At 36.1% G+C, this 26,449-nt stretch overlaps 1 protein-coding gene across 2 annotated transcripts in view; it reads right to left on the reverse strand.

The window, feature by feature from the left end:
* The window catches only part of Sym (symplekin scaffold protein), a 649,809-nt gene that overhangs the window by 284,542 nt on the left and 338,818 nt on the right, over nt 1–26,449 (reverse strand). For both annotated transcript variants that reach the window (XM_090398863.1, XM_090398864.1), the window contains 2 exons: nt 10,026–10,096; nt 1,113–1,230 (listed from right to left, as the gene is read on the reverse strand). In XM_090398863.1, coding sequence (XP_090254989.1) covers nt 1,113–1,230; nt 10,026–10,096 — 189 coding nt within the window. The remainder of the gene's footprint in view (nt 1–1,112; nt 1,231–10,025; nt 10,097–26,449) is intronic.

A 26,449-nucleotide genomic window follows, 5' to 3' on the forward strand; every position in this document is an offset into this window, starting at 1 on the left:
AATCCAGGCATTGAGTGGAACATAAATCTGCACAAAAGCATTCAGAATTAAGGTTCAAAACATGGGTTTCCGGGGTAGGACTGCAATATGCAAGCCCCACATTATCCAAACCAACATGCAGCATCATCTTCAGTGATGCAAAGAGCATGTAGTGGCACATGGAAGCTTAGAGTGGCAAATCACACTAAACCCTTTACCAAGCAGATGGATGGATGGATGGGATGGGTGTGTGGCAGTGTGATGGTACGGTCCTGTTTTTTCCTGGGTTTGGCCTCAGACCTCTGTTTGTGGTGTCACAAACATTGAACTCCAAGAACTACTTGTTATATTGGTATGAGCAACAAACATCCATGGCACCCACATTAATAAGATATAGGACCTCTTTTCGCTGCAATGACTGCAGCAATTCTGTGGGCATACTTTCCATTTTTCCAGTAGGCATGTAATGAGGTCCTGGACTGTTGTTGGGGTGGACGTTGCTTGACCTCAATGGACACTCCAGTTCATCCCACGGATGTTCAGTAGGGTTGAGCTTAGAACTCTATGGAGCCAGTCAAGTGTGGTGATGTTCATGTCCACAAATCATGTAGTTACAGCAGACTTATGACATGGTGCATTGTCTTGCTAAAAGAGACAGTGTTCTGGACAATGCCGAGTAGGAAGCATTGCATTGTCCAGAATGTTCAGATATGATTTGTGGACATGAACATCACCACACTTGACTGGTCTCCACAGAGTTCTAAGTTCAATCCTACTGAACATCTGTGGGATGAACTGGAGTGTCAACTGAGGTCGAGCAACGTCCACCCCCCCACAACAGTCCAGGACATCATTACATGCCTACTGGAAAAGTGCAAAGTATGCCCACAGAATTGCTGCAGTCATTGCAACGAAAGGAGGTCCTATATCTTATTAATGTGGATGCCATGGCTGCTTGTTGCTCATACCAATACAACAGTCTCCACTGTCTTCTTCCCATGCAGTGTGTGTGTGTATACGTGCACGGGCTTTCAAAATATTAACAGGTATTTTAAAAGCATATACAGAGAGTACAATTATTAATGTAAAAAAAATTAGTGTATTAAAAAAAGGGGGGAAAAAAACATATTTACTTTCAGCATTGAGAATCCTCAAAACAGCATCAGCCATCAACTTGTTAGATTGTTCTCCAAGAAGAGGCTTGGTGATTTCTGCTAAATTTAGATGCTTCATTCTTCTTGTACTTTTTCCCTTGGATATACAAAATACAAAAAATAAATACGTAAACAGAAATAATACGTAAATAGAAAACAATTAATATTGAACTAATGCGATAAAATGCCACATAAATTTATTCATCGTAAAAAACTTATTTCCTCAAAATTAGTCTTGTTCACTGTTATTGTTAATACTCTTATTTTCACAGTGGTTCATTATACAAGCAGATAGAGGTGATTGCACAGGAAGTACTCACTATTTACTTCTGGGCAAGATAAAAAGTTGTAACAAACTCAGCTGCTCAAATTTGAGCAGCTTTCCGAGCTGAACAGTAATGAGCCAAAATTTGCATAAAATTATGTATTCAATTAATCATCTGATGCATTGTGGTCACCTTTAAAGTAACTTCCCTCAACGAAACAACCAGTTCTAAAGTACAGTCATACCCCGACTTATGCGAATCCGAAGTTACGAGGTTTCTTATATGTACGTATTCCCGTCCCGCTTCATGCCTCACCACTAGTCGTATCTTTCAGGTGCCAACCACATTCGCCAGTGTTGCACATGCTGTGAACAAGCACTGACATGTTTCGTGCGGTCTCCATTCATACACGATACAAACCTTGTGATTGTTTAATGTTATGTTCTTGATAAAAATTTTATCATATAAAAAATAATAATGTTATCCAACAGAAGCAAGTCCGATTCTTCTACAGCTAGCAAGAAAAGAAAAACATTGACTTTGGAAACAAAACTCATTATTAAGGATTTTGAAGGCGGAATGAAAATTTGTGAGCTAGCAAAGAAGTTCAATCTACAGGAATCCACAGTAAGAACAATCATAAAAGAAAGGTTTACAGATTTTGGAGGACATAGATTCTAACGAGGAATGAACTGTAGCCACAAGGCAAGGAATAAAAAAATCATTAGCTTGCTATGAAGAAATTTTGCGTGACAAGAAAAAGACATTATTCCGTCAGACGAATCTATTAGATTTTATGAAACCATAGATATCGAAATAACTTTCTTTTTTTTATGTATGAAAAACTACAATTATGATTATATTTCTTAAAAAATATAGGTGATTTTGTAAACCTTTGGTCCCAATTGTATGTTTGTATATATAAATTACATGCAAAATTATACCCCGAGTTACGCGAATTCGACTTAGGCGCTTTTTGTTGGTCCCACCTACCACATAACTTCGGGGTTTTACTGTACTTCCATGTGATACAATAGGATTGGAAGTACTCTTCTGTTAGCTCATTTATGTGGCCAGTCACAGCTCTTTGAATGTTTTCTACAGTGTATGAGTACTTTTCATATAGTTCTTGAGTTTAGGGAAAAGAAAAAAGTCACACAGAGACAATTCACAAGTACAGTGTCCAACCCTGAAATGCATTTTTTGACTAAATACTCAGAAATTGACAGTGCATAATGAGAAGGCATACTGCAAAACCCTATTATCTGCAATTTCTGGATGCCTGTAAGACAAGTTTTTGCAACTATTCAAAGATTTCTTTGTAGTAAATTTGATTGACTGTCACTCTAAGAAGTAAAAATTCTTGGTTTATATATGGGTTTAGTTTGAAGTCAAGCATTTCTGTGGAAAAATTGCCAAGACAATCTTTTTGATCATCACTGATTTCTTGGAACCATCTTCACATACAGATCTTTTGCATTTCCAAATCTTCAGTCAAAATCTTGTGAACAGTGAAACAATTAATATACAATTCTTCTGAGATTATCTGCAGTGTTAAATGTTAATCTTTGCAAATTCAGCAATGTTCACCCGATGTTATTGTTCACTCTTGTTGTGACTAGCTACCCAGCACATTTCTCATCTTCCAAGCTTTCTCTCCCTTCCAAAAATATCTTATGCCATTTAACACGTATGCGATAAAGAAACATTACCATAAGCTCACACTTGATTTTATTAAATACTTTGGTAGTACTGTTGTTCAGTTTAACACAAAATTTAATCACACAACATTGTCCAAGATTTTGCTTATCCAATTTCATGATGAACACACCAGACATATTGCTAAAAACAATAATTCAACATATGTTTAATCTACCAATGAGAATCTGGTACTTATGGAAAGAGCAGGACTCACTCTAACATACTATCAAAAGTATGTTTGTAACATACTATAAATAAATGATGATAAAGAAACATTACCATAAGCTCCCACTTGATTTTATTAAATACTTTGGTAGCACTGTTGTTCAGTTTAACACAAAATTTAGTCACACAACAATGTCCAAGATTTTGCTTATCCAATTTCATGATGAACACACCAGACATATTGCTAAAAACAATAATTCAACATATGTTTATCCTACCAATGAGAATCTGGAACTTATGGAAAGAGCAGGACTCACTCTAACATACTATGTCATCATCACTGTTGCCAATTTTCTGTTAACTTCATATTATTCAAGAGTATGTCTGGTATGTTCAGGTATGAAATTGGAAAAGCAAAATCTTGAACAATGTTGTGTGAAACTGAACAACAGTGCTATAAAGCATTTGATAAAATCAATTGGGAGCTTATGGTAATGATTCTTTATCGCATGCTAAAGTGTTAAATGTTATAAGATGTTTTTTGGAAGGGAGAGAAAGCTTGGAAGATGAGAAAAATGTAGGGTAGCCTGTCACAACAACAAGGAACAACAGTGCTACCAAAATATTTGAAAATTAGAAGCTGTGAAAAAATAAATAAATAACTAAATTTTGGAGCTCAGTACCCTGAAGAAAACACTGATTCTGTCAGGCAGGTAGTTGTTGGAGTTGTCTGCAAGCATCAAAACTTCGTGGTGGATTGGAGAAATTAAAGAGGACAGTCCAAGAAAATAAGAATTCATATATAAAAAAAGGTTTTGGCAACTGCTCTGGGGAATATAGAGAGAAAAAAACTAAAAAACTGAGCTAGATAAAAAAAAAAAATAATAATAATAATCAAACAGGAGTCATAGAAAGACTGGTAACAATAAAAAAGATAAATATTACAAAGCTGGCAAAACATACTAGGGTTATGAAAAAGCTTAGAAATGGAGGAGAGACTACTGGAAAAGGGATAAATAAATGATGATAAAGGTGACAAAATCAAAAAATAAGACATTTCTGGATGTCCTGAGCAATTACATTGAAAGATTGTTAACTTAGATAAGTAATTATAGAATAGGAGCAGAAAATATTATAATCAGAAGAATGCATGTAACTGAGGTAAAACAAGCTATCAGAAAACTGAAATTCAGACAGGCAATAACAACAGATCTGAGGAAGCTACATGAAGAAAGAAGAAGAATAATTGATGATATGTGATCAGAAATGGTCATATACAAAGTTATAGAAGTTTTACAGAGGTCACTACAAAATTCAGGAAGTCTGGTCAGAAATCTGAATTCAGATCACTGGGGCAATTTGGAATTTGGCCAACCAAATTGCATTCTTACTGATCTAACAGATAAGCTTAGTTGATGATGGTTATTCATAACTTAAGTTTTTAATGGTATTAACAACATATCGTTCCGCATACCAAATTATAGATCAAGACCTCAATATGTCTCAAAGAAAAAAAGTCTGAAAATTACTAAAAAAAGTGACTTCCTAGCCCAAAGAAATCATCAAAAAATTAAAACCAATTCATGTTAAACCACACTGTATTTATGGATTACCAAAAATCCACAAACCTAATAACCCCTACGCCCCCATAGTTGATAGCACAGATAGTCCCACGTATAAACTGACCCAACAGTTAGCCAAGTCAATTGCTCCTCTTACTGGCAACTCCTCTATTTTTGTAAAAAATTCAGTCCATTTCAAAACACTAGTTAAAAATTGTATCCTAAAAACTTCAGGCATAATGGCTAGTTTTGATGTCACCTCTTTACTTACCAACGTACCACTTATAGACACTCTGGATTTGATCAAGTCTAAATTTCCCCCTGATATTTTTGAATTTTGAATTTTGAATTTGGGGGTGCTTAAGGGTCAAAGCTGTATAACTGAGAGGAGACCTCCACATAGCCTTTAAAGAAATGCGGAGAACCGACAAGGGCTTCTGACCTAATGTCCAATCCTCACCTTCTCGTAGTGCACCCTGTTGGGTATCTACTTGGATACCGAACAAACAAGGATGGGCTGGCAATTTGGGATTTAGACGACCAAATTGTATTCTTATTGGTTAAACCAAAATAAAAAAATGATAGTACAACATGACAGAATTTCATGCCGGCTGGGCCGTCGCCCGGTTAAACAAGACCCCCGTTGTTTTCACCAGGGAACCAGGGCGAACAGCGAAAAGTCACCTACTGGAACAAACCTGAAAACAAACCCAACTCAACATCACCAGAGTTAAAGATCAGTACTATCAACGTGAGAAGCCTGAATGGCAAAGAAATGGAGCTAGCTAAGGAATTAGATAAGTACCAGATCGACATAATAGGGGTGACTGAAACAAAAAAGACCATAACTGGTGAGATCTTTCTGAGCAATAAATACAAAATGTTATATTCAGGCAATGACAATCAAGGAAAAGAAGGAGTAGGCATAGTATTCAACACAAAATACGAGGCTAATCTTCTTGAATGGCAGTCAGTCTCAAGTAGAGTAATGTGGGCAAATATGAAAATGGGGAACTGGACAATGAGACTTATTTGTGCCTATGGTCCCACAGAAGGTTCTACTAAGGTAGAAGTGGAGGAGTTTTTTGAGGCTTTAGAAAAAGCAACTGACACAATGAAAAATAAAAAGTTGGTCCTTGTTGGGGATCTAAATAGCAGAGTAGGAAATGGTTGTGAGACATACAAAAATATTTTGGGAAAATTTGGAGAAAAGAGCAAAGCTAATAATAATGGCAAAATCTGTTGGATTTCTGCTCAGGACATGGACTGGTTATTACTAACACCATGTTCCAACATAAAAATTTGCACAAATTCACATGGAGAGAAGAGACTAGGAATAAGAAAAGTCTCATTGACTATGTTATTGTTGATAGTGATGTTTTCTCCCTGGTGCAGGACACCAGAGTGTACAGAGGATTTGAAATTGGAAGTGATCGCTATTTAGTCTTGAGCAGGATAAAATTGAATTTCATATTGAAAAGAATAACATGTAAGAAAGTTTTAAAGCGAATAAAAGTTGAGCAGCTCTCAGATGTGAACTGTAGACTAAAATACACAAAGATTATTGAAGAAAAAATGAAAGAGTTTCAGAACAGGAATCAAACTTTGGAGATTCAGTGGCAAACTCTGAAGAAAACATTGATTGATTCTGCCAGAGAGGCATGTGGTGAGGTTGTGTGCAAGGATAAAAAAATCAGAACTCCCTGGTGGATACAGGAAGTTAAAGAGGCACTGAAGGAAAAGAAGAAAGCATATCAAAAGTTCCTGGCAAATAAGTCAGCTTTTACTCTTACAGAATACAGAGACAAATGTAAGAAAGCTAAACAGTGTGTAAAACTAGCTAAACAAAAGTCATGGGAGGACTTTGGCAAGAATATAGAAAATAAATATCAAGAAGGTGGCAAAATATTCTGGAGGTTGTTGAAGAAGCTTAGGAATGGAGGAAAGAGTGCTGTAAAAGGAGTTAGAGATGATAAAGGTGACATGAAAATGGGAGAAAAAGATATCCTTGAAGTATGGAGTAATTACTTTGAAAAACTGCTAAATGAAACAAGCAGTGATGACAGCACAGTGGTAAAAAACACTGACCAGGCATGCAGTCAGGAATACATATCCATACTTGAAGTAGAAAAAGCCATCAAAGGCTTGAAATGTGGAAAGGCAGCAGGAGTAGATGATATTCGACCAGAAATGCTGAAGTATGGTGGTTGCACTGCATAGTTCAGAAAGCCTGGAGAGAGGGACGAATTCCCGATGATTGGGGTAGAGCTCTCATAGTACCCATATATAAAAAGGGAAATAAAACTGCATGTGAGAATTACAGAGGTATTTCCCTACGGAGTGTTCCTGACAAGATCTATGCAAGTATACTTGAGAAACGGTTGAGAAGAATTGTGGAAGAAAAGCTTGGTGAAGAACAAGCTGGATTCAGGCCAAACAGAGGCTGTCAGGATCAGATCTTCACTTTACGACAAATAGTCGAGAAAGCATGGGAATATAACAAAGATCTGTATTTAAGTTTTGTCGATTTGGAAAAGGCATATGACAAGGTGCCAAGAGAGAAGCTATTCAATACGCTGCAGTTATATGGTGTTAATGGGGCATTATATCAAGCAATACTTAGTCTTTATTTGAGTTGTAAGTCAGCAGTTAGAATTGAAGGAAGTACAGGAAGATGGTTTAATGTTAAATCTGGTGTGAGACAAGGATGTACATTATCCCCTCTGTTATTCATTATCTATATGGATCACATCATGAAGGAAAGTGGTATTAAACATGATATCAAAATTGGAGATGTTAATGTCAGCTCTTTGCTTTATGCAGACGATGTTATACTTCTAAATAAATCTGCTACAAGTCTGCAAGATTCTCTGACTAAATTGAATAGCTGTTATAATAGATATGGTATGAAGGTCAGCAATAAAAAGACAAAGACAATGAAAATAGGCAGAATCATTGAAAATGTCAACTGTGTTGTGAATGGAGAACCTGTGGAACAAGTAAAACATTTCAGCTATTTAGGCACGATTTTTAGTGAAGATGGTAAATTAAATATAGAAATAGACAACAGAATCAGCAAAGCTGGTATCGCGGGAAATCAATTGAATAAATTCATATGGAATAAGAGAGAAATTAGTTGGAACACTAAATTAGCTGTATACAAGACAGTGTTCAAACCAGTTTTAACTTATCGATCTGAGAGCTGAGTCAGAAGTAAAACACTTGACCAAAGACTAGAGACCACAGATATGAGAGTCCTGAGAAAGATTAGAGGCGTGAACAGATGGCATCAATGGCAATATCATATTAAAAATGAGGATATTAGGAAAGAACTTGACATTGTCAGCATCCAGGAATGCATTAGCAGAGCTAATCTTAGGTGGTATGGTCACTCAAACAGAATCGGCGAGGAAAGATTAGCAAAACAAGTGTTCTCTGCCAGGTTGGCAGCAAAACGACCCAGAGGAAGACCAAGATATAGGTGGATTGATACGGTACAAAGTGCTTTAGACGATAGAAATATAAGATCTGATAATGTTGGAGTCTTGACAAGTAACAGACTGATTTGGAGGAAAATTGTAGATAGGAAATTAATAATGATGTAATTTTTTTCATGTAGTACTATCATATCCTGTACACCCCTTGAGGGTACATGGCAGGAATTTGATGATGATGATGATATTTTTGAATTATTCAAATTTACTATGTATGCAGGTTACTTTACATGAGGAAAAACAGATTAATGGTACTGCTATGGGGTCCCTCCTCTCCCCCCTTTAGCCAACTTTTACATGGAATACTTTGAAAACAAAGTACTTACGACAGCTACATAAAAGCCACTTATTCGGTTACAGTATGTAGATGATGTGTTTGCCATTTGGTCCCATGGACTAGACACTTTGGATGCATTTGTCACCTACCTAAACAGTCAACACCCCAAATTCCACTTCACAGTAGAAAAAGAATCTAATAACTGTTTACCGTTTCTTGACACATTAGTCACCCGCCTTTCAGATGGATCACTATCTCATTCCATTTACAGAAAGCCTACACACACAGATACCTACATAAACAATCACATCATCATCCATTTCAACAGTATGGCATTTTAAAAACACTCACACAGAGAGCCAGAGCCATTTGTTCTAACAATACAGCTCTGACCACAGAACTCAAATATCTGCGCCATACATTCTTAGCCAACGGCTACAATCTCTACAAAACAGATAAAATACTACACAGCCTCATTATTCCTCCCTCTCCTAATACACAGGAACACAACATGACCATCTCTATTCCCTATGTCAGAGGTACATCAGAAAAGATAGCTAAAGTATTGATGAAGCATGGCCTCCGCACTACTTTCAAACTGCATATAAAACTAACAACTCTGATCCGCTCGCCTAAGGATAAACTTCATCCTTTAGCACACCCAGGAGTGTATGAAGTTCCCTGTAACAACATGACAGAATCATGCCAGTTGGGGAGTCGCCTGGTTAAACAAAGCCCCATTGTTTTCACTAGGGAACCAGAGCAAACAGCAAAAAGTCAGCTACTGGAACAAATTAAAATATTTGTTGTATTAAAATAATTAAAAGTGATAAATAAATTTTTAAATACACAAATAAAGTTTTTAGTTATGTATTTTTTTTTTAGTTGTTTATTTGTGTGTAATCAGATATCAGGTTGGGGAAAAGTGATCTATATAAGAGAGTAGATCGCCAAATAACTTATATATAAGAGAGTAGATCGCCGAATAACTTATATATAAGAGAGTAGATCACCGAATAACTTTTTATAGAAAAGCAGCTCCCGTAGCAAAAAAGGTTGAACACCACTGTTTAACCAATTCGCATGTACACTATTCAAATTACCCAAATTTCTGGGTAGCACCTTGTATAATCACTAGGTAACATTATAATATCATTATATTATTATCTTAAGACAATTACTAATTATTTATTATTCACTAAATTCAATGATGAAAATTCAACTTTCACAGAAATTATACACGCCTATCAAACATAAATTACCAGAATAACAATTAATTGCAGAGGTGATCAAAATATAATATATAAAAAATACTGTCACAGCATATAAATACTGCTCTGCCAGATATTTTACCATACGTACTTAAGCTAGAAAATTCTCTCTCTCTCTTTTCTTATACATAGGCACCATCACAGAAATTAACTTACCTGTGTTGTTCCAGTGGGAAACAATAGTATAGGAGCCTTTTTTTTCTTTGAGTCCCTTTCTACTGTACCTCCTATAAAATATTACCAACATTACCATTTTTTTTCCTTATTTCATTCAAAATAAAATATAAAAAACTCACAATTCATATTTTTCATAAGCAAACTTTCAACCAATGTCATTTTCTAAACTTAGCATAAATCACTTTGAAGAATTTTGAATTTTCAAATCGCAAACATTGTTTGCCCTCTTCATATATAAATTGGTTATATTTAATTTAAAGATGCCAAGAAATTAAATTATTGTTTAATTCTTTATCCGAGTGTAAGCAAAGTCTCTTGTTTATTCTTAAAGAAACAATAAGGATGCCTACTGTAGACTGGCTGACCAAATTATGAAACTGAATGAGACTTATTCATATTCCAACTTAAGATCAGTTAAATTTCAGTAGTAAAAAAAATGGGTGTGAACAATTTCAACTTTGTGTTCAGTCTCATTATAAGGAAAGACATTTAATATCTATTTGTTATAAATATAAAGTAGGTAAGCAATTGCTGCAAAACCATTTTTATCCATAATTCATCTTTTCGTTATTTGTGTGTGTGTGTGTGGGGGGGGGGGTCATTGGTTTTATTCATGTTTTTCATTTATCTGAATGTATTTCTGCACTCAGCTGTCAGTGTCTTGTGCTCACTACTTAATTATATACCGTCTTGGCTCTGATCAAGTGCTGTGAATTAAAAGATTTGGGTAATAACCAGTGGTGAGCTATGGAAATTTTAACAAAAGGCTCGCATCGTTGAACAAAAAAAACTACACCAACACCATCTACCACTGCCACTAGTATTTCCACAGACAATTACAAACATCCATGCCCACGGTGGGATGTTTGTGAACAAGAATGGATATTTGCGGGGTGTTTACAAACAAAATAAATTTGTTTTGTTTACGATAGAAGTTTTTATGACAAGCAATCTATATATAATACATAAATATTATCTAAAACATAATAATATTGAAATATGTTATATTTCTCTTTTGTTTTTATACTTCAAGTGATAATCAACAGTACCAATCAAGGGGCTTTATTTTATAGTCCTATTTATTCATATGTGATTACCAAAAGGGAATTCTTATTTGTAAATGGTAGTAACAGTAACTATATTTTATTTAATAAAATCACTTTCGAGACGATGAGACGATTTTACATGAAAAAAAACAAAAAAACTCACTGTCTGGTGCACATTTGCCCAGAAAAAAAACTCTCTCCTTTACAGGTTAACATTTACAATTATTTTAAGGATATACTTATGACAACAGCTGCCACACCTTATTTCCTTCCTCCTTCACGTCTTGTGTTCCAGGAGGATCTATAGCCGAGCGATGATTTCCTAGAAAATATTTGACATAGCGATTCGGATTAAATTCATTCAAGGGTTTACCATTTATACATATTGTCATTAAATCCAAAATATGTTATAGTGAGATAAGATCTTTTCGTCGTTACGATATTATTCATCATACTAAAAGCTAGTTTGGCTTCAGCGCTGTTAACTGCAATTGTTGCCATAATCACTTTGGCTTTTTTCACCGTACTGGGAATTTTGTTTTGTAACTTTCCAATCAAAGCCATTTCCACTAAATCTCTAAAATCATTAATTTTAATTTCATGCTTCAAAATAAAACTTAAAGATCTTATTCTAGCTTTTTCCTTCTAACCATGGACACGTAACTTCTTTCATATTCCATGTTTCAGGATAACATACATTTAAAATGTTTTTCAGTTTTTCATCTTCCAAATCCTCATAATTATCATTTTTAAGTTAAAAATTTATTTGCTGCATTAATCTATCCTTTAAAGACATTATAAGAGGGTTCAGTAATGCTTCTCGCGGTAGTTTGTGAAATCTGATTTGCTTTCACGTGCTATTCCTTCAAATTCTTTTGATTTTAACATGGTATCAATTTTAATTGTAATTGTAAATGATGAGCTACGCAATGCTAAATCACAATGTTGGGAAATGTTTGTAGAAGTTTGAATGCAACACCTGATTTGTTTCTTAACATTACACTAGCTCCATTAGAACAAAATGCAATGAGATGATTTTTTAAACAGTTATCAGAAAATCAATATGAATTTAAAGTAGCAATTATAATAGCATGTATACATTCCGCAGTGGTATTTTCTGGTTCTACAAGATCTACAAAAATCATACATGGTTCAGTGAGCTCAACTTGTATGTGAATAACTAAAATACTTATTTTCTATAATAGCAGATGAATTGACAACATTATTGATTCGTCTGCTATTATAGAAATTTTGCAATTTTTTTTCTATTTTTTTTGGGAGAATATTTCTAATTTTATTTGTTTAGAAATATGTTCAACTGTTCTAATTTCTGAGAATCTAGAATGCAATGATAATCCTAGATAAATACCATTTATAATTTGCAGCTCGATTAAATCTAGCAAATCAGACATTGGTCAGTTTCTCTTAACCAAATTATAAACAGAATTAAACATTTTTGAAGTTATCAAAATTTTTTTTTTCATTTAGTTTGTCAATTAAATTTATTTAATATTGATTTGCTACATTCTCCGTTTATTTTTATGATTTTATTATGAGCAATGATTCATTATGTTTGGATAACCTTTTACGCAAATATGCAGTTCTTGAGTCTGTAGTTTTCCATTCGGTTCCATTTTCATTTCTACCCATTCCTTTGATAATAAAACAACTTTTTTCTCCTTCAACACTTAAGTTTTTATATTTTGAGCAAACACAACATCCTAATTCATCATTTTTAACTTTTAACCACTTATACTGCATTAGAAATACGATACTTGCTTCTCGTTCCAGCAATCAGGTAAATGGTTTTCTTTTTCTCCTCCAACTTGTTGCATCTTCATTGAATCAATGTGCGTATTATCTTCGACTTCATTTTCAACAGCAGTAGAATCAACAGAATCACTTTTCATTATTTTTTCTTTCCCAAAAAAATTTAATAAATTTGACTGTCTTTTTATGTTTCACAGGTAACAATCCTTTAACAAATCCAACTCAACATCACCAGAGTTAAAGATCGGTACTATCAACATAAGAAGCCTGAATGGCAAAGAAATGGAGCTAGCTGAGGAATTAGATAAGTACCAGATTGACATAATAGGGGTGACTGAAACAAAAAAAGACAAAAACTGGTGAGATCTTTCTGAGCAATAAATACAAAATGTTATATTCAGGCAATGACAATCAAGGAAAAGAAGGAGTAGCCATAGTATTCAACACAAAATACGAGGCTAATCTTCTTGAATGGCAGTCAGTCTCAAGTAGAGTAATGTGGGCAAATATGAGAAATTTGTGCCTATGGTCCAACAGAAGGTTCTACTAAGGTAGAAGTGGAGGAATTTTTTGATCCTTTAGAAAAAGCAACTGACACAATGAAAAAGGAAAAGTTGGTCCTTGTTAGGAATTTAAATAGCAGAGTACGAAATGATTGTGAGACATACAAAAATATTTGGGGAAAATTTGGAGAAAAGAGCAAAGCTAATAATAATGGCAAATATCTGTTGGATTTCTGCTCAGGATATGGACTTGTTATTACTAACACCATGTTCCACCATAAAAATGTGCACAAATTCACATGGAGAGAAGAGGCAAGGAATAAGAAAAGTCTCATTGACTATGTTATTGTGGATAGTTATGTTTTCTCCCTGGTGCAGGACACCAGAGTGTACAGAGGTTTTGAAATTGGAAGTGATCACGATTTAGTCTTCAGCAGGATAAAATTGAATTTCATATTGAAAAGAATAACATGTAAGAAAGTTTTAAAGCGAATAAAAATTGGGCAGCTCTCAGATGTGAACTGTAGACTAAAATACACAAAGATTATTGAAAAGAAAATGAAAGAGTTTGAGAACAGGAATCAAACCTTGGAGATTCAGATGCAAGCTTTGAAGAAAGTCCTGACTGATTCAGCTAGAGAGGCATGTGGTGAAGTTGTCTGCAAGGATAGAAAAATCAGAACTCCATGGTGGACACAGGAAGTTAAAGAGGCAGTGAAGGAAAAGAAGAAAGCATATCAAAAGTTCCTGGCAAATAAGTCAGCTTGTGCTCTTAGAGAATACAGAGACAAATGCAAGAATGCAAACAGTGTGTAAAACTAGCTAAACAAAAGTCATGGGAGGACTTTGGCAAGAATATAGAAAATAAATATCAAGAAGGGGGCAAAATATTCTGGAGGTTGTTGAAGAAACTTATGAATGGAGGAAAGAGTGCTGTAAAAGGAGTTAGAGATGATAAAGGTGACATGAAAATGGAAAAAAAGGATATGCTTGAAGTATGGAGTAATTACTTTGAAAAACTGCTAAATGAAACAAGCAGTGATGACAGCACAGTGGTAAAAAACACTGACCAGGCATGCAGTCAGGAATACATATCCATACTTGAAGCAAAAAAAGCTATCAAAGGCTTGAAATGTTGAAAGGCAGCAGGAATAGATGATATTCGACCAGAAATGCTGAAGTATGGTGGTATAAAAGTCTTGCAGTGGCTGCACTGCATAGTTCAGAAAGCCTGGACAGAGGGACGAATTCCCAGTGATTGGAGTAGAGCTCTCATAGTACCCATATATAAAAAGGAAAATAAAACTGAATGTGAGAATTACAAAGGTATTTCCCTACTAAGTGTTCCTGGTAAGATTTATGCAAGTATACTTGAGAAACGGTTGAGAAGAATTGCGGAAGAAAAGCTGGTGAAGAACAAGCTGGATTCAGGCCAAATAGAGGCTGTCAGGATCAGATCTCCACTTTACGACAAATAGTCAAGAAATTTATCATGGGGATATAACAAAGATCTGTATTTAAGTTTTGTCAATCTGGAAAAGGCATATGACAAGGTGCCAAGAGAGAAGCTATTCAATACACTACAGTTATATGGTGTCAATGGGGCATTATATCAAGCAACACTTAGTCTTTATTTGAGTTGTAAGTCAGCAGTTAGAATCGAAGGAAGTACAGGAAGATGGTTTAATGTTAAGTCTGGTGTGAAACAAGGATGTACATTATCCCCTCTGTTATTCATTATCTATATGGATCATTATGAAGGAAAATGATATTAAACATGATATCAAAATTGGATATGCTAATGTCAGCTCTTTGCTTTATGTGGATGATGTTATTCTTCTAAATAAATCCACTACAAGTCTGCAAGATTCTCTGACTAAATTGAATAACTGTTGTAATAGATATGGTATGAAGGTCAGCAGTAAAAAGACAAAGACAATGAAAATAGGCAGAATCATTGAAAATGTCAACTGCATAAATGAGAACCTGTGGAACAAGTAAATCATTTCAGCTACTCAGGCACGATTTTTAGTGAAGATGGTAAATTAAATATAGAAATAGACAACAGAATCAGCAAAGCTGGTATGGTGGGAAGTCAACTGAATAAATTCATATGGAATAAGAGAGATATTAGTCGGAACACTAAATTAGCTGTATATATACAAGACAGTGTTCAATCCAGTTTTAACTAATGGATCTGAGAGCTGGGTCAGAAGTAAAACACTTGACCAAAGACTAGAGACCGCAGATATGAGAGTCCTGAGAAAGATTAGAGGCGTGAACAGATGGCATCAATGGCAATATCATATTAAAAACGAGGATATTAGGAAAGAACTTGACATTGTCAGCATCCAGGAATGCATTAGAAGAGCTAATCTCAGGTGGTATGGTCAATTAAACAGAATGGGTGAAGAAAGATTAGCAAAACAAGTGTTCTCTGCCAAGTTGGCAGCAAAACGACCCAGAGGAAGTCCAAGATATAGGTGGATTGATACGGTACAAAGTGCCTAAGACAATAGAAATATAAGATCTGATAAGGTTGGAGTCTTGAAAAGTAACAGACTGATTTGGAGGAAATTTGTAGATAGGAAGTTAGTAATGATGTAATTTTTTTCATGTAGTACTATCATATCCTGTACACCTCTTGAGGGTACATGGCAGGAATTTGATGATGATGATGAAATACTTTTACAATTATAAAAATAAAATTTGCTGAATATACAGTTTTTAAATTTATTATTATTTTTAAATTTTAAACACAAACAATTGTTATACATCAGTGTACTGCCAAACACAGAACTAATGTCCAGTGGAACAACCCGCTGATGTCAGTTTTATGAATATTTGATTGTCTACTGGTTTTACTATACGATTGGCTACCAGAAAGGAGAAGGGTAAAGATAGGGCATGCTATCTTTATTTATTTTCAAACTTTCATTATAGAGGGCGCATTCGTTATAGAGGAGTTGAAACAATAATTCCAAATAATCTATACACTGCTGAATAGAATAATTTTTGTTAGGTTACCGTATGAATTTGTGGCTTAATATATTTCAAAAAATTATGTTTTTTTTAAATAAAAAGTAAACAAGAAGAACAAGGGGCTCGCAAATTTCAGAAAAATTTAACAAAGGGCTCGCGCGAGCCCCTTATAGCTTACCACTGGTAATAACTGGTCATTAACAAAGTGAAAACAACACAAAAAAACATTGACTACTTTACCATAAGGGAGATGCAGTTATTTCATGGAAAATAAAAGAGGACGAGAAAAATACAAATTAGCAAAGGTTGGTCGATTGGTAAAGCCTCTGCTACTAATGGCTCATGCAAAAAGTTAAGCAAGTTTGAGTGCGGTTAGTAGTTGGAAGGGATTCAATCATTCAATGCTGTTGGCACACTCTCCCTCGATGAGTCTTTGTACTCCCTGGAGTGTCACATAATAATAATAAAGAAACTGAGATAAACTGTTATAGTAATAACAATCAAAGCAGAAGAAGTTAATGAAGTGTGACATGCATCATCTGTTTTCTACCATTGTTTGGAGGTGATTAGCTGAAAAGATGAAGTCAGGTATGTTAACAATCTAATCAATGATTTACACACAATTTATTATTAACATCTGATATCCCCACAGGGTCACGGACTCATTTGAGTCCATACATCAGCCACACCAGCTGTCATACCTTCTCATATAAACTCATTCTCACTAGACACACTCAGCATTTCAACAGGCAAACTATTCTACTTATTTGCATCTCTATGAAAGAAAAATTGAGCATTCACCCCTTACTTTCAAAACACGAACTTCATTTCATGAATGTCCCTTTGACCTCACTGCATCTTCCATATATTGAAAATTTTCTTTGACAGATATCCTACAACACCCTCTCAGAAATTTAAAGACATCATATTGCCTTTTTTTTCTCCTGTTTACCAGTGTCTGTAGTCCATATACTCTCAATCTAGCTTCATTATCTATTATCTACATTCCATAATTTTGATATCACCTTTGTAACTTCTTTGCACCATTTTCCACAACTTCTTTATCTCCTCAGAACCCAAGGCCAAATCTGCATCCAGGTTCTGTTTTATCAAGGCTTTGTAAAGATGCAAAAGACTTCCATATCCTAAAATGTCAGTGTTCATTTCAAAATCACAATTATCTTCTAGCACTTCATTTACAATGTTTACTATGCGACCTTTGAACTTCAACTTCCTATCTATCCTAGCTCCACGATCTCTAATCTTATCAGCTTTTCTAAGCATAATCCCACAAACATAATATGCCATTGGATATCTCAAAATGCCAAAGTCCATAACGTTATACCTACTGCCAATGAACTGACAGCCGTTATCTTTTGCCCACACTTCCAGTCTATTTAAATCATCCTGTAAATACTGTATATCAGCAGCATTTGTGATTGCCCTACCTATCTTTCTATAATCAGCAAACAACTGATCATCTCATGTCAGGACCTTCCCAGTATCATTAGTATACATATTAAACAACAAAGATACACAGACTGATCCCTGGAACACACCTCAAATCTGGCAGGTTCATCCTCCCATATACCACTTTCTGATACTTGCTCATCAGTTATCCACCTCATTCAAGCCAAAAGATTATATTTCAATCTCATAATTTCCGGTTTAAGCAACAGCCATTTAAGTATATCCTTTTAAATGCCTTAGCAAAAGTCCATCTCAGCCACAGCATTAATTTTTTTTAATGTTGGGCCTGTACATGAGAAGGGTTCGTCAACCTATAGTACATTAGCACCATGCATGGGAAGAGAATTGGGACACAAGGAATTTGTTCACATTGAATTTGAAGGACCGTGCATTGTATTGCTTGGGGAACACATGGGAAGGAAGGCTGTTCAACAATGCAGAAGCAGCAGGGATGGAAGAAGAGGAAGAGAAATTTGCTCTATGAGTAGGGAACCTGACTGTGAAGGGATGTTAGGTCATAGCTGCATGTGTTTTGATGGAATTGGTACAGAGGGGAAGAATTATTTATTTTTTTATTTAGCATTTGGCTAAGAAGAATATGCATACGCTACCGCCCCCCCCCCACACACACACAAAAAAAGTATCTTCAGGACTGAGGCAACTCGTAATAAAGGTGGACCAAGATCTCATCACTCCTTATCTCAGTATCTCCTATAATGCAAAGCACATCTCCTTGCAGACATGTATAATGCTATGCATTAAGGGAAGGGCCAGTACCCAGATCGGTTTCGACCTTTATTGAGGTCTCGTCAGGAGCCAGATCCAGAAATGATGATACTAAGGCACAAGTAATGGAGAGGTCATATTTACTTATACGAGTTGCCAAAAGGTATACTACCTTATTATTAAATTACTCTGAATTTAGAGAATTAAATTACTCTGGATTTACATTTTCCACAACTTCTTTATCCCCTCAGAACCCAAGGCCAAATCTGCATCCAGGTTCTGTTTTATCAAGGCTTTGTAAAGATGCAAAAGACTTTTTATCACCATTTCTGGGTCTGGCTCCCACTGACGAGATCTCAATAAAAGTCGAAACTGGTCTGAGTAGTGGTCCTTCCCTTAATGCGTAGCATTATACATGTCTGTAAGGAGATGTGCTTTGCATTATAAGAGATACTGAGAAAGGAGTGATGAGAGCTTGGTCCACCTTTACTATGAGTTGCCTCAGTTCTGAAGATACTTCAGGTGCAAACTTTGTTTGCGCCTGAAAGTATCTTCAGAACTGAGACAACAGATAAAGGATTAAACTAAATTTATTCTAGTCTAACCAAGTGGAAAATAAACTTCCAATACTATTTAACTTTAGATAGAAAAATCTGCTTGCATTCATACTTCTGAGATGTTCCAATTCCTTAAGTTCATCCTCATAGTATTTCTTCTTTCCATTTTTATGTATTCTTTTTTCTTCTTCTCTAGCCAAATGATATTCCTCCACAGCTTTACGAGGGTGGCTCCTTTGCTGCATTTGTTTGTATGTCTCATTTTTTAATACAGTCACACATTCACATTCTGCATCAAACCAGTGGTTATACTTTACTGACTTTTCCTAATACTATATCTGTTGTTGTCACTATGACATTCCTAAGAACATCCCAAGACTCATTAACACTCCTCACCAATGGTTAGCCCTAGTTTTCACTGATTCTTTCATCATATTTGGCTTTAACTCCTAATTCCTTCAATCTGTCCTTATTAAACTTCTAGCATGGGACCTATATATATATTCCTTGCATTAGATATTCTGCTTCTAATCTTTGATATAATCAAATAGTGATCAGAATCAATAATTTGCTCCTCTGTATGTTCTAACATCCATCAAATTGGATAGGTGTCTTGCATCTATTAAAAGATGATTTAGTTAAAGAGAATTTGGTTAAAGGAATCTCCATTAGGACACTTTCAGGTCATTTTATGAATATCTTTATGATAAACATTGCACTACCAATAACCATATTTCTTGAAGAAGCAAAGTTGATCAATCTAGTCCGATTATCATTAGTCTCGTTATGTAAACTATATTTTCCAATGTTGGCCTGTATTTATCCTCTTTGCCTATCTCGGCATTTAAATCTCCTATAATAATTTCTACATCCCTCTTTGGACATTTCCAATAGATCTTATCTAATTCATCAAAAAGCAGCCCTTTTTCAGCATCATTCATTTCTTCAGTTGAAGCATGTACACAGATAAAACTGTAGTTAACAAACTGTCCTTTAATTCGCAACCTACACCCGAGTGAGTTTGCTTTGAAGTCCATGATAAAATGTTTTGTTTTATCCTCTTGTTTACAATGAAACCTGTTCCAAAAATGTGATATTTCTTTTGGCAGCATAAAAAATAATATGATTTTTCTTTTCCATAATCCCTTCTCCTGTCCATCTAATTTCTTGTATAGCCGTAACAAGTATCCTGTATTTATCTAACTGCTCCAGCTGCATTTTTAAAGCTCCAGATCAGTAAAGAGAAAGTATTTTCCATGATCAAATTCTCATAACCTTAAGACATTTGCCATTTTGTCGCCATTTAGTCCATTCAGCAGTTATCTCTTTAGATTTCATAACAAATTTTTTTCCAGGGTGGGGTCATCAGCTCCATGCCCAATCCCCAACCTGGAGGACCAGGCCTCCATATTGATGACTACCAGAGACAGGGTGACCCAGTTATACCCCCAGGAATTGGGTACTCATTTTAGTTGCCTTGTACGACATGCATGGGCTAGTGGGGTTATACTTATTCCCTGGCCACTACACAGGGGGATCATTGATGTATAGAAGAAACAAAGTCGGTGAGAGGACAGAACCTTGTGTGACCTCAGAATTAGTTGCACAGTTAGAAGACAGGGAGCCATTAATCATCACGTAGAATGTGTCCAGTGAGAAAACAGGTAACCCAATTGCAGAAGTCATGGGACAGACTGAATAGGATGGTTACTTAATAGGCCCTTGTGCCAGACCAGTCAAACCAGATCAAGCCTTGGAGATAGCTAGTGCAACCAATTGGGATTTGCCAAACTTTTCCATGGTGCTTATCCAGAGGGGTGTGTGTGTGTATAACGCAGACAAGCAGATCCCATGTTGATTGTATTGGAGAATCCATACTGGCAGTTGTTTATTAGTTGAGTGCTTCCAATATAACATAGAAGTTGGCTGTTGATGGTTCTCTCCATTACTTTAGAGAGGACTGATGTGATAATTTAGGCAAAGGTAGGGTGACACACCTTATTGGGAATGGGTTGGACATAGGCTAATTTCCAGGGTATAGGGTGGATGCCAGTCAAGTAAGAGAGTAATGTAACCACAAAGAACAGGAGTCAACTCTGGTGCACAAGTCTTCAGGACAATTGGAGGAATGCCAACAGGGCCAGGGGACTTTTTGGTATCTAATTTGGATAGGATTTTCTTGATCACTTCCTAGTGTAAAGTCAGAGGAGGCAATGAGAGTTGGGTGTTTGGAATGGTTGGGGAACATTTACCAAAATCATCTATGCAGGCATTTGATGAAAAAAATTATGACAGGAGACTGCTTTTCTCTGTGGGTGATGACATGATAGACACATCTGTGTGTAGAAGTAGTGGGAGCAGTGTTAGACAAAAGTTAAGGCCAACTGCTTTAGCCAGAGACCTAAATGCACAGATGCCATTTGGCATGATGCAAGTTTCCTGCTTTCAGTTCTCTGGAAACACCGTCGTTTTTTGATGAATTGATTTTGATGAATTCTTGCAGCTGTTTTGGGATTTGGCATAAGCGGTGAGAAAAAGCAGAGTTCTTGAGGATAACCAGTTGTGGTATGCATGGTTCTTCATTTGTATGGCTTTGGTACATCTTTTGGAGAACCAAGGCTTATTTAAGGGTTGGAGTTTAAAGTAGGATGGGGAATATGTGCTTTCCTTCTGTAGAGGACTTCTTCAGTGACCTGTTCAGTGCATGTGCTTGTGTTGAAAGACTGAAAGCAATAATCCAACCATGGGAATATGTCTAATGTTATGCATTAAGGGAAGGGCCAATACCCAGACTAGTTTCAACCTTTACTGAGATCTCGTCAGTGGGAGCCAGACCCAAGTAGAGATACCAGGCAGAAGCATTAGCAGGTCATCTCTACCTATAGGAGTTGCCAATTGGTGTGCCACCCTTTTTTTAATAAATTACTCTGGATTTAGAGAAAGATGTTGAAAGTTTATTTTTCATTTGGTTAGAGTATAATAAATTTAGTTTAATCCTTTATCCAAGTGTGAGCAAACAAAGTTTGCACCTGAAAGTATCTTCAGGATTGGGGTAAGGTGGTACAACACCAGGACAACTCGTTGCAAAGGTGGAGCAAGATACCAACACTCCTATCTCAGTATCTCCTATAATGCAAAACACATCTCCTTGTGGATATGTCTAATGTTATGCATTAAGGGAAGGGCCACTACCCAGACTAGTTTCGACTTTTATTGAGGTATCTTCAGAGGGAGCCAGGCCCACTGAAGAAACCCCTTGGCAACTCCTATAGGTAGAGATGACCTGCTAATGCTTCTGCCTGGTATCTCCACTTGGGCCTGGCTCCCACTGAAGAGACCTCAATAAAGGTCGAAACTAGTCTGGGTAGTGGCCCTTCCCTTAATGCATAACATTAGACATATCTGCAAGGAGATGTGGTTTGCATTATAGGAGATACTGAGATAGAAATGTTGGTAGCTTGCTCCACCTTTGCAACGAGTTGCCCTGGTGTTGTACCACCTTACCCCAGTCCTGAAAATACTTTCAGGCGGAAACTTTGTTTGCTCACACTTGGATAAAGGATTAAACTAAATTTATTATACATGGGAATAAGGCATAGAAATCTTGAAGGCCATCCCACCTAGCATTCTTATAATGCCAGACAATTCTTGGTTGAGAATGGCTGTGTGGATGTTGCTTGGTGGGTGAAGTAATAAGTACAAGGTTGTGGTCTGAATTACCTATTGGACATACACCATTCAAAGTATATTTGGGGGGATTACTAGTCAGGAAGAGATCCAGAGTGTTTGCAAAGTGGGTGGGATTATCTGGTACTCTGGTGGGCATGTAAACAACTTGCGTGAGGTCATTTGTGAAGGCAAATGTCTCAGCATCTCTACCTGCTTGGTCTGCTCAGTTGGAGAAAGAGAGCCATTTGGTACTGTGCACACTGAAATCACCAAGAAAGATAACCTCACTGCTAGGAAAGTTGGATTGTAGGATATCAACTTTCAAAGAGAGAGGTGGCATTGGGAGAGCGATATAGATAACATATGAATTTAACAGAGTGGGGCAGAGAAATTTTCAGTCAAATTAGGTCGTGATCACAAGAGACCCTAAGTTGGCTCTCTGGCATGGTATGTCATAGCGAACATATGCATAAATGCCACCCCTTGAGCAGAAAGGAGTCAAAGAACGTGTATTTTGGGAAGGGTGAGTAGTGAATGGAGAGTTTGAAATTTGGGTTTCTGTCAGAAATGTAAATAGGGATTGTGTAGACTGGAGGTGAAAGTAGACACTGTTGAGGTTGGAGCAGAGGCCAACATATATTTCTAAAGTGTATGTGAAAGTCTTCGTGGGGTATGTTGTTGTTGACCAAGTAGGTCATACATATTCCCTGTGCTGTATTTGTACATTGATTTTCAAGTTGACTGTTGGCATCACTCGATTTCTGCACCAGAATTTCTCTTTTGTAGTCAATGCACCAGGTTTCACTGTCGCTTTAGTTCCAGTTTTTTGCAAAGTTTTCGACCTTGTTCGCACTGGGTAAAGGAAAGATCAGATGGTAAAGTCTTCCTGTCCCTTTTTTTATTTGTAGGTCTGAAGCGGTGGCATCTGATGATTTTGCTGCAGTAGAAATTGGATTTTGCCATTAGTTTGGGGATGTCTTCCTGTAGAATATCATTGTTTTTAGTGTGAAAGTGAATTTAGAATGATGAGAATGATGGAATTATATTTTTCGTTTTCATCCTCGATTGAGTCATGCACCATTGCTGCAATGAGGCTATAGAACTGGCTGGTATTTTTAGAAGTGATGGGTGATTTTTCATCTAAGTGTTGATTGTGGATCTGTTCTAATTTGGCTACAATTAATTGAATTTTGTCAGAAAAGACTTGGTCAACAGTAGCGAGGCACTGCTTCATGATTTTAATGCATTTTTCAAAGTTTAGGAATGGTTTCACTGAAAGAAAGCATGGTGGTCAAAAGAAATGCCGGTTTAAGTTCACAAAAAGAATGTTAAATCTGGTGTCAGACACCGGATTTAAAATTATACCATCTTCCTGTATTTCCTTCAATTCTAACTGCTGACTTACAACTCAAATAAAAACTAAGTATTGCTTGATATAATTCCCCATTGACACCATACAACTGTAGCATTTTGAATAGCTTTTCTCTTGACACCTTATCATATGACTTTTCCAGATCTACAAAACTTAAATACAGATCTTTGTTATATTCCCATGATTTCCCAGCTATTTGTTGTTAACTTAAAATCAGACCCTGACCCTCTATTTGGCCTGAATCCAGCTTGTTCTTCAAAAGCTATCCTTCCACAATCATTTTCAACTCTTTCTCAAGTATACTTGCATAAATCTTACCAGAAACACTCAGAATTACCTCTGTAATTCTAACATTCAGTTAAATTTTCCTTTATATATATATATATATATATATATATATAAGATTAAAATTTAACTGACTAGAACCTGAGAAAGTATAACAAAAACCTTTAATAAATCATGACTAGTTTCATCGGTATTCCGACTTCTTCAGGCGAGTAAGAAATAACATAAGACTTATAAAAATAACAAGGTAAAAATAATGGACTTTCTAGCTTAATAAAAAGAAACAGAATAGTGACAGTCATATTTGAATAGGTGATCACGTGCTACTGTTGGCATGAGTAGAATGTGTGTGACAGCTAATTTTAGAGTGCCAGTATTGGATTACTGCACTATGTGAATCAGGCAAATTGTAGCTTAGATTGTTGTTCAAGTGTGAAGGGTCCAGAACTATTTCTTTTGATTCTATAATACGTCTTTCAAATTCATCCTTACATATACATAAATTGGTTGTGAGGTCCCAATCAACTTGGTCTTGCCATTCTTCGAGGTTAGAGTTTGCAGAGAAGAGCACATGACTGGAAAGGGCACTCGCTCTTGTTCTACTGTAGGAGATGTCACGTCTATGTTCCTCAAGACAAAGTGAAACAGATTTATCTGTCTGGCCAAAATATGAGTGATAGGGTTGGATTCATCTTCTTGTCGAGGTTGTTGGCGTGGCCTCAGACGTTTAGTGATGTTACGAGATGAATATCCATTATTCAAGAAGGTGTTTTTTCAGGAAGTTAAGCTCTGTTTGTAGGTCTTCTGTGAAAGTGAGACATCTTGCTCGATGGGCAAGGGTGGAGATGATGCCCAGTTTCTGAGGAGGGAAGTGATGAGAAGAGCCATGCAAATATCTATCTGTGTGAGTGGTTTTCTGAAAATTTGAAAATTTAAGACAGTCGGGTGATCTACTGATCTTTAGATCTAAGAAGGGAGGGGACGCCATTAATCTCTAGTTCTGAAGTGAATTTAATGTTCTGATATTGATTATTTAAATGGTTTAGGAAGTTCTGAAGTTCCTCCAAACCATGTTCTCAGATAAGGAAGACGTCATCAATGTAGCGTAACCACAGTTGAGGTTTTAAAGGAGCTATAGAGATAGCTCTCTCTTCAAAATCTTCTAAAAAAATGTTAGCTAAGACTGGGGATAGAGGGCTAACCTGCTAGTTTATTTATTAATTTTATCCTCATAACAGAAATAGCAGAAATTGATGCAGTGAGTTAGAAGAGCAAATATTTTTTTAGAAACCTTGTCCTTAAGAAGAGTCAGAACTTCATCTGTAGGTACATTTGTAAAAAGGGACACGATGTCAAAACTCACCATTCTGTTAGAGTCTATGAGATTTAAATTTTTAATTTTTGAGATAAAATCTTCAGAGTTTTTGATGAAGGAGGAGGAATTGCCAACTAAATGCTTTAAAGAAGCTGCAAGATATTTAGACAGATTGTAAGTGGGTGAGTCAATACCTTCCACAATAGGTCTTAGAGGAGTGTCAGCCTTGTGGATCTTAGGCAGGCCGTACAAATGAGGAATAAGGGGGATGGAGAGAGCGGAGAGATGGTCTTGTGTGTCTAGGAAGTTCAGAAGTAGATTTTAGAAGATTGTTTGTACAGTTATGAAGTTCTCTTGTGGGATCACTTTCTAGAATAGAATGGCTATCAGAACTTAATAAGTTATTAATCTTTGAATGATAGTCAGATTTGTCTAAGATTACAGTTGCATTCCCTTTATTAGCAGATAAGATAATAATGTCATTGTTGTTACGAAGCTGGTGGATTGCTTTTCTTTCTGTCGGAGATAGATTATCTGTAGGAAGACAACTGTTGTTTATAGTAAAGATGCTATCGATCCTAAGTAGATTCACAGTTCATTTTGGTAACTGCGCAGCTGCCTTTTCAACTTTTGTAAGAAAGAGTTCCTCAGGAATGGAAGTCGGAGAAGGAACAAAGTTAAGACCCTTAGAGAGTACGCTAAGTTCTG

The sequence above is a fragment of the Typopeltis vanoorti genome, chromosome 10, assembly GCF_054136105.1.
Source record: "Typopeltis vanoorti isolate ZY-2024b chromosome 10, IOZ_Tvanoo_1.0, whole genome shotgun sequence".
In the NCBI taxonomy this organism is placed as follows: domain Eukaryota; kingdom Metazoa; phylum Arthropoda; class Arachnida; order Uropygi; family Thelyphonidae; genus Typopeltis; species Typopeltis vanoorti.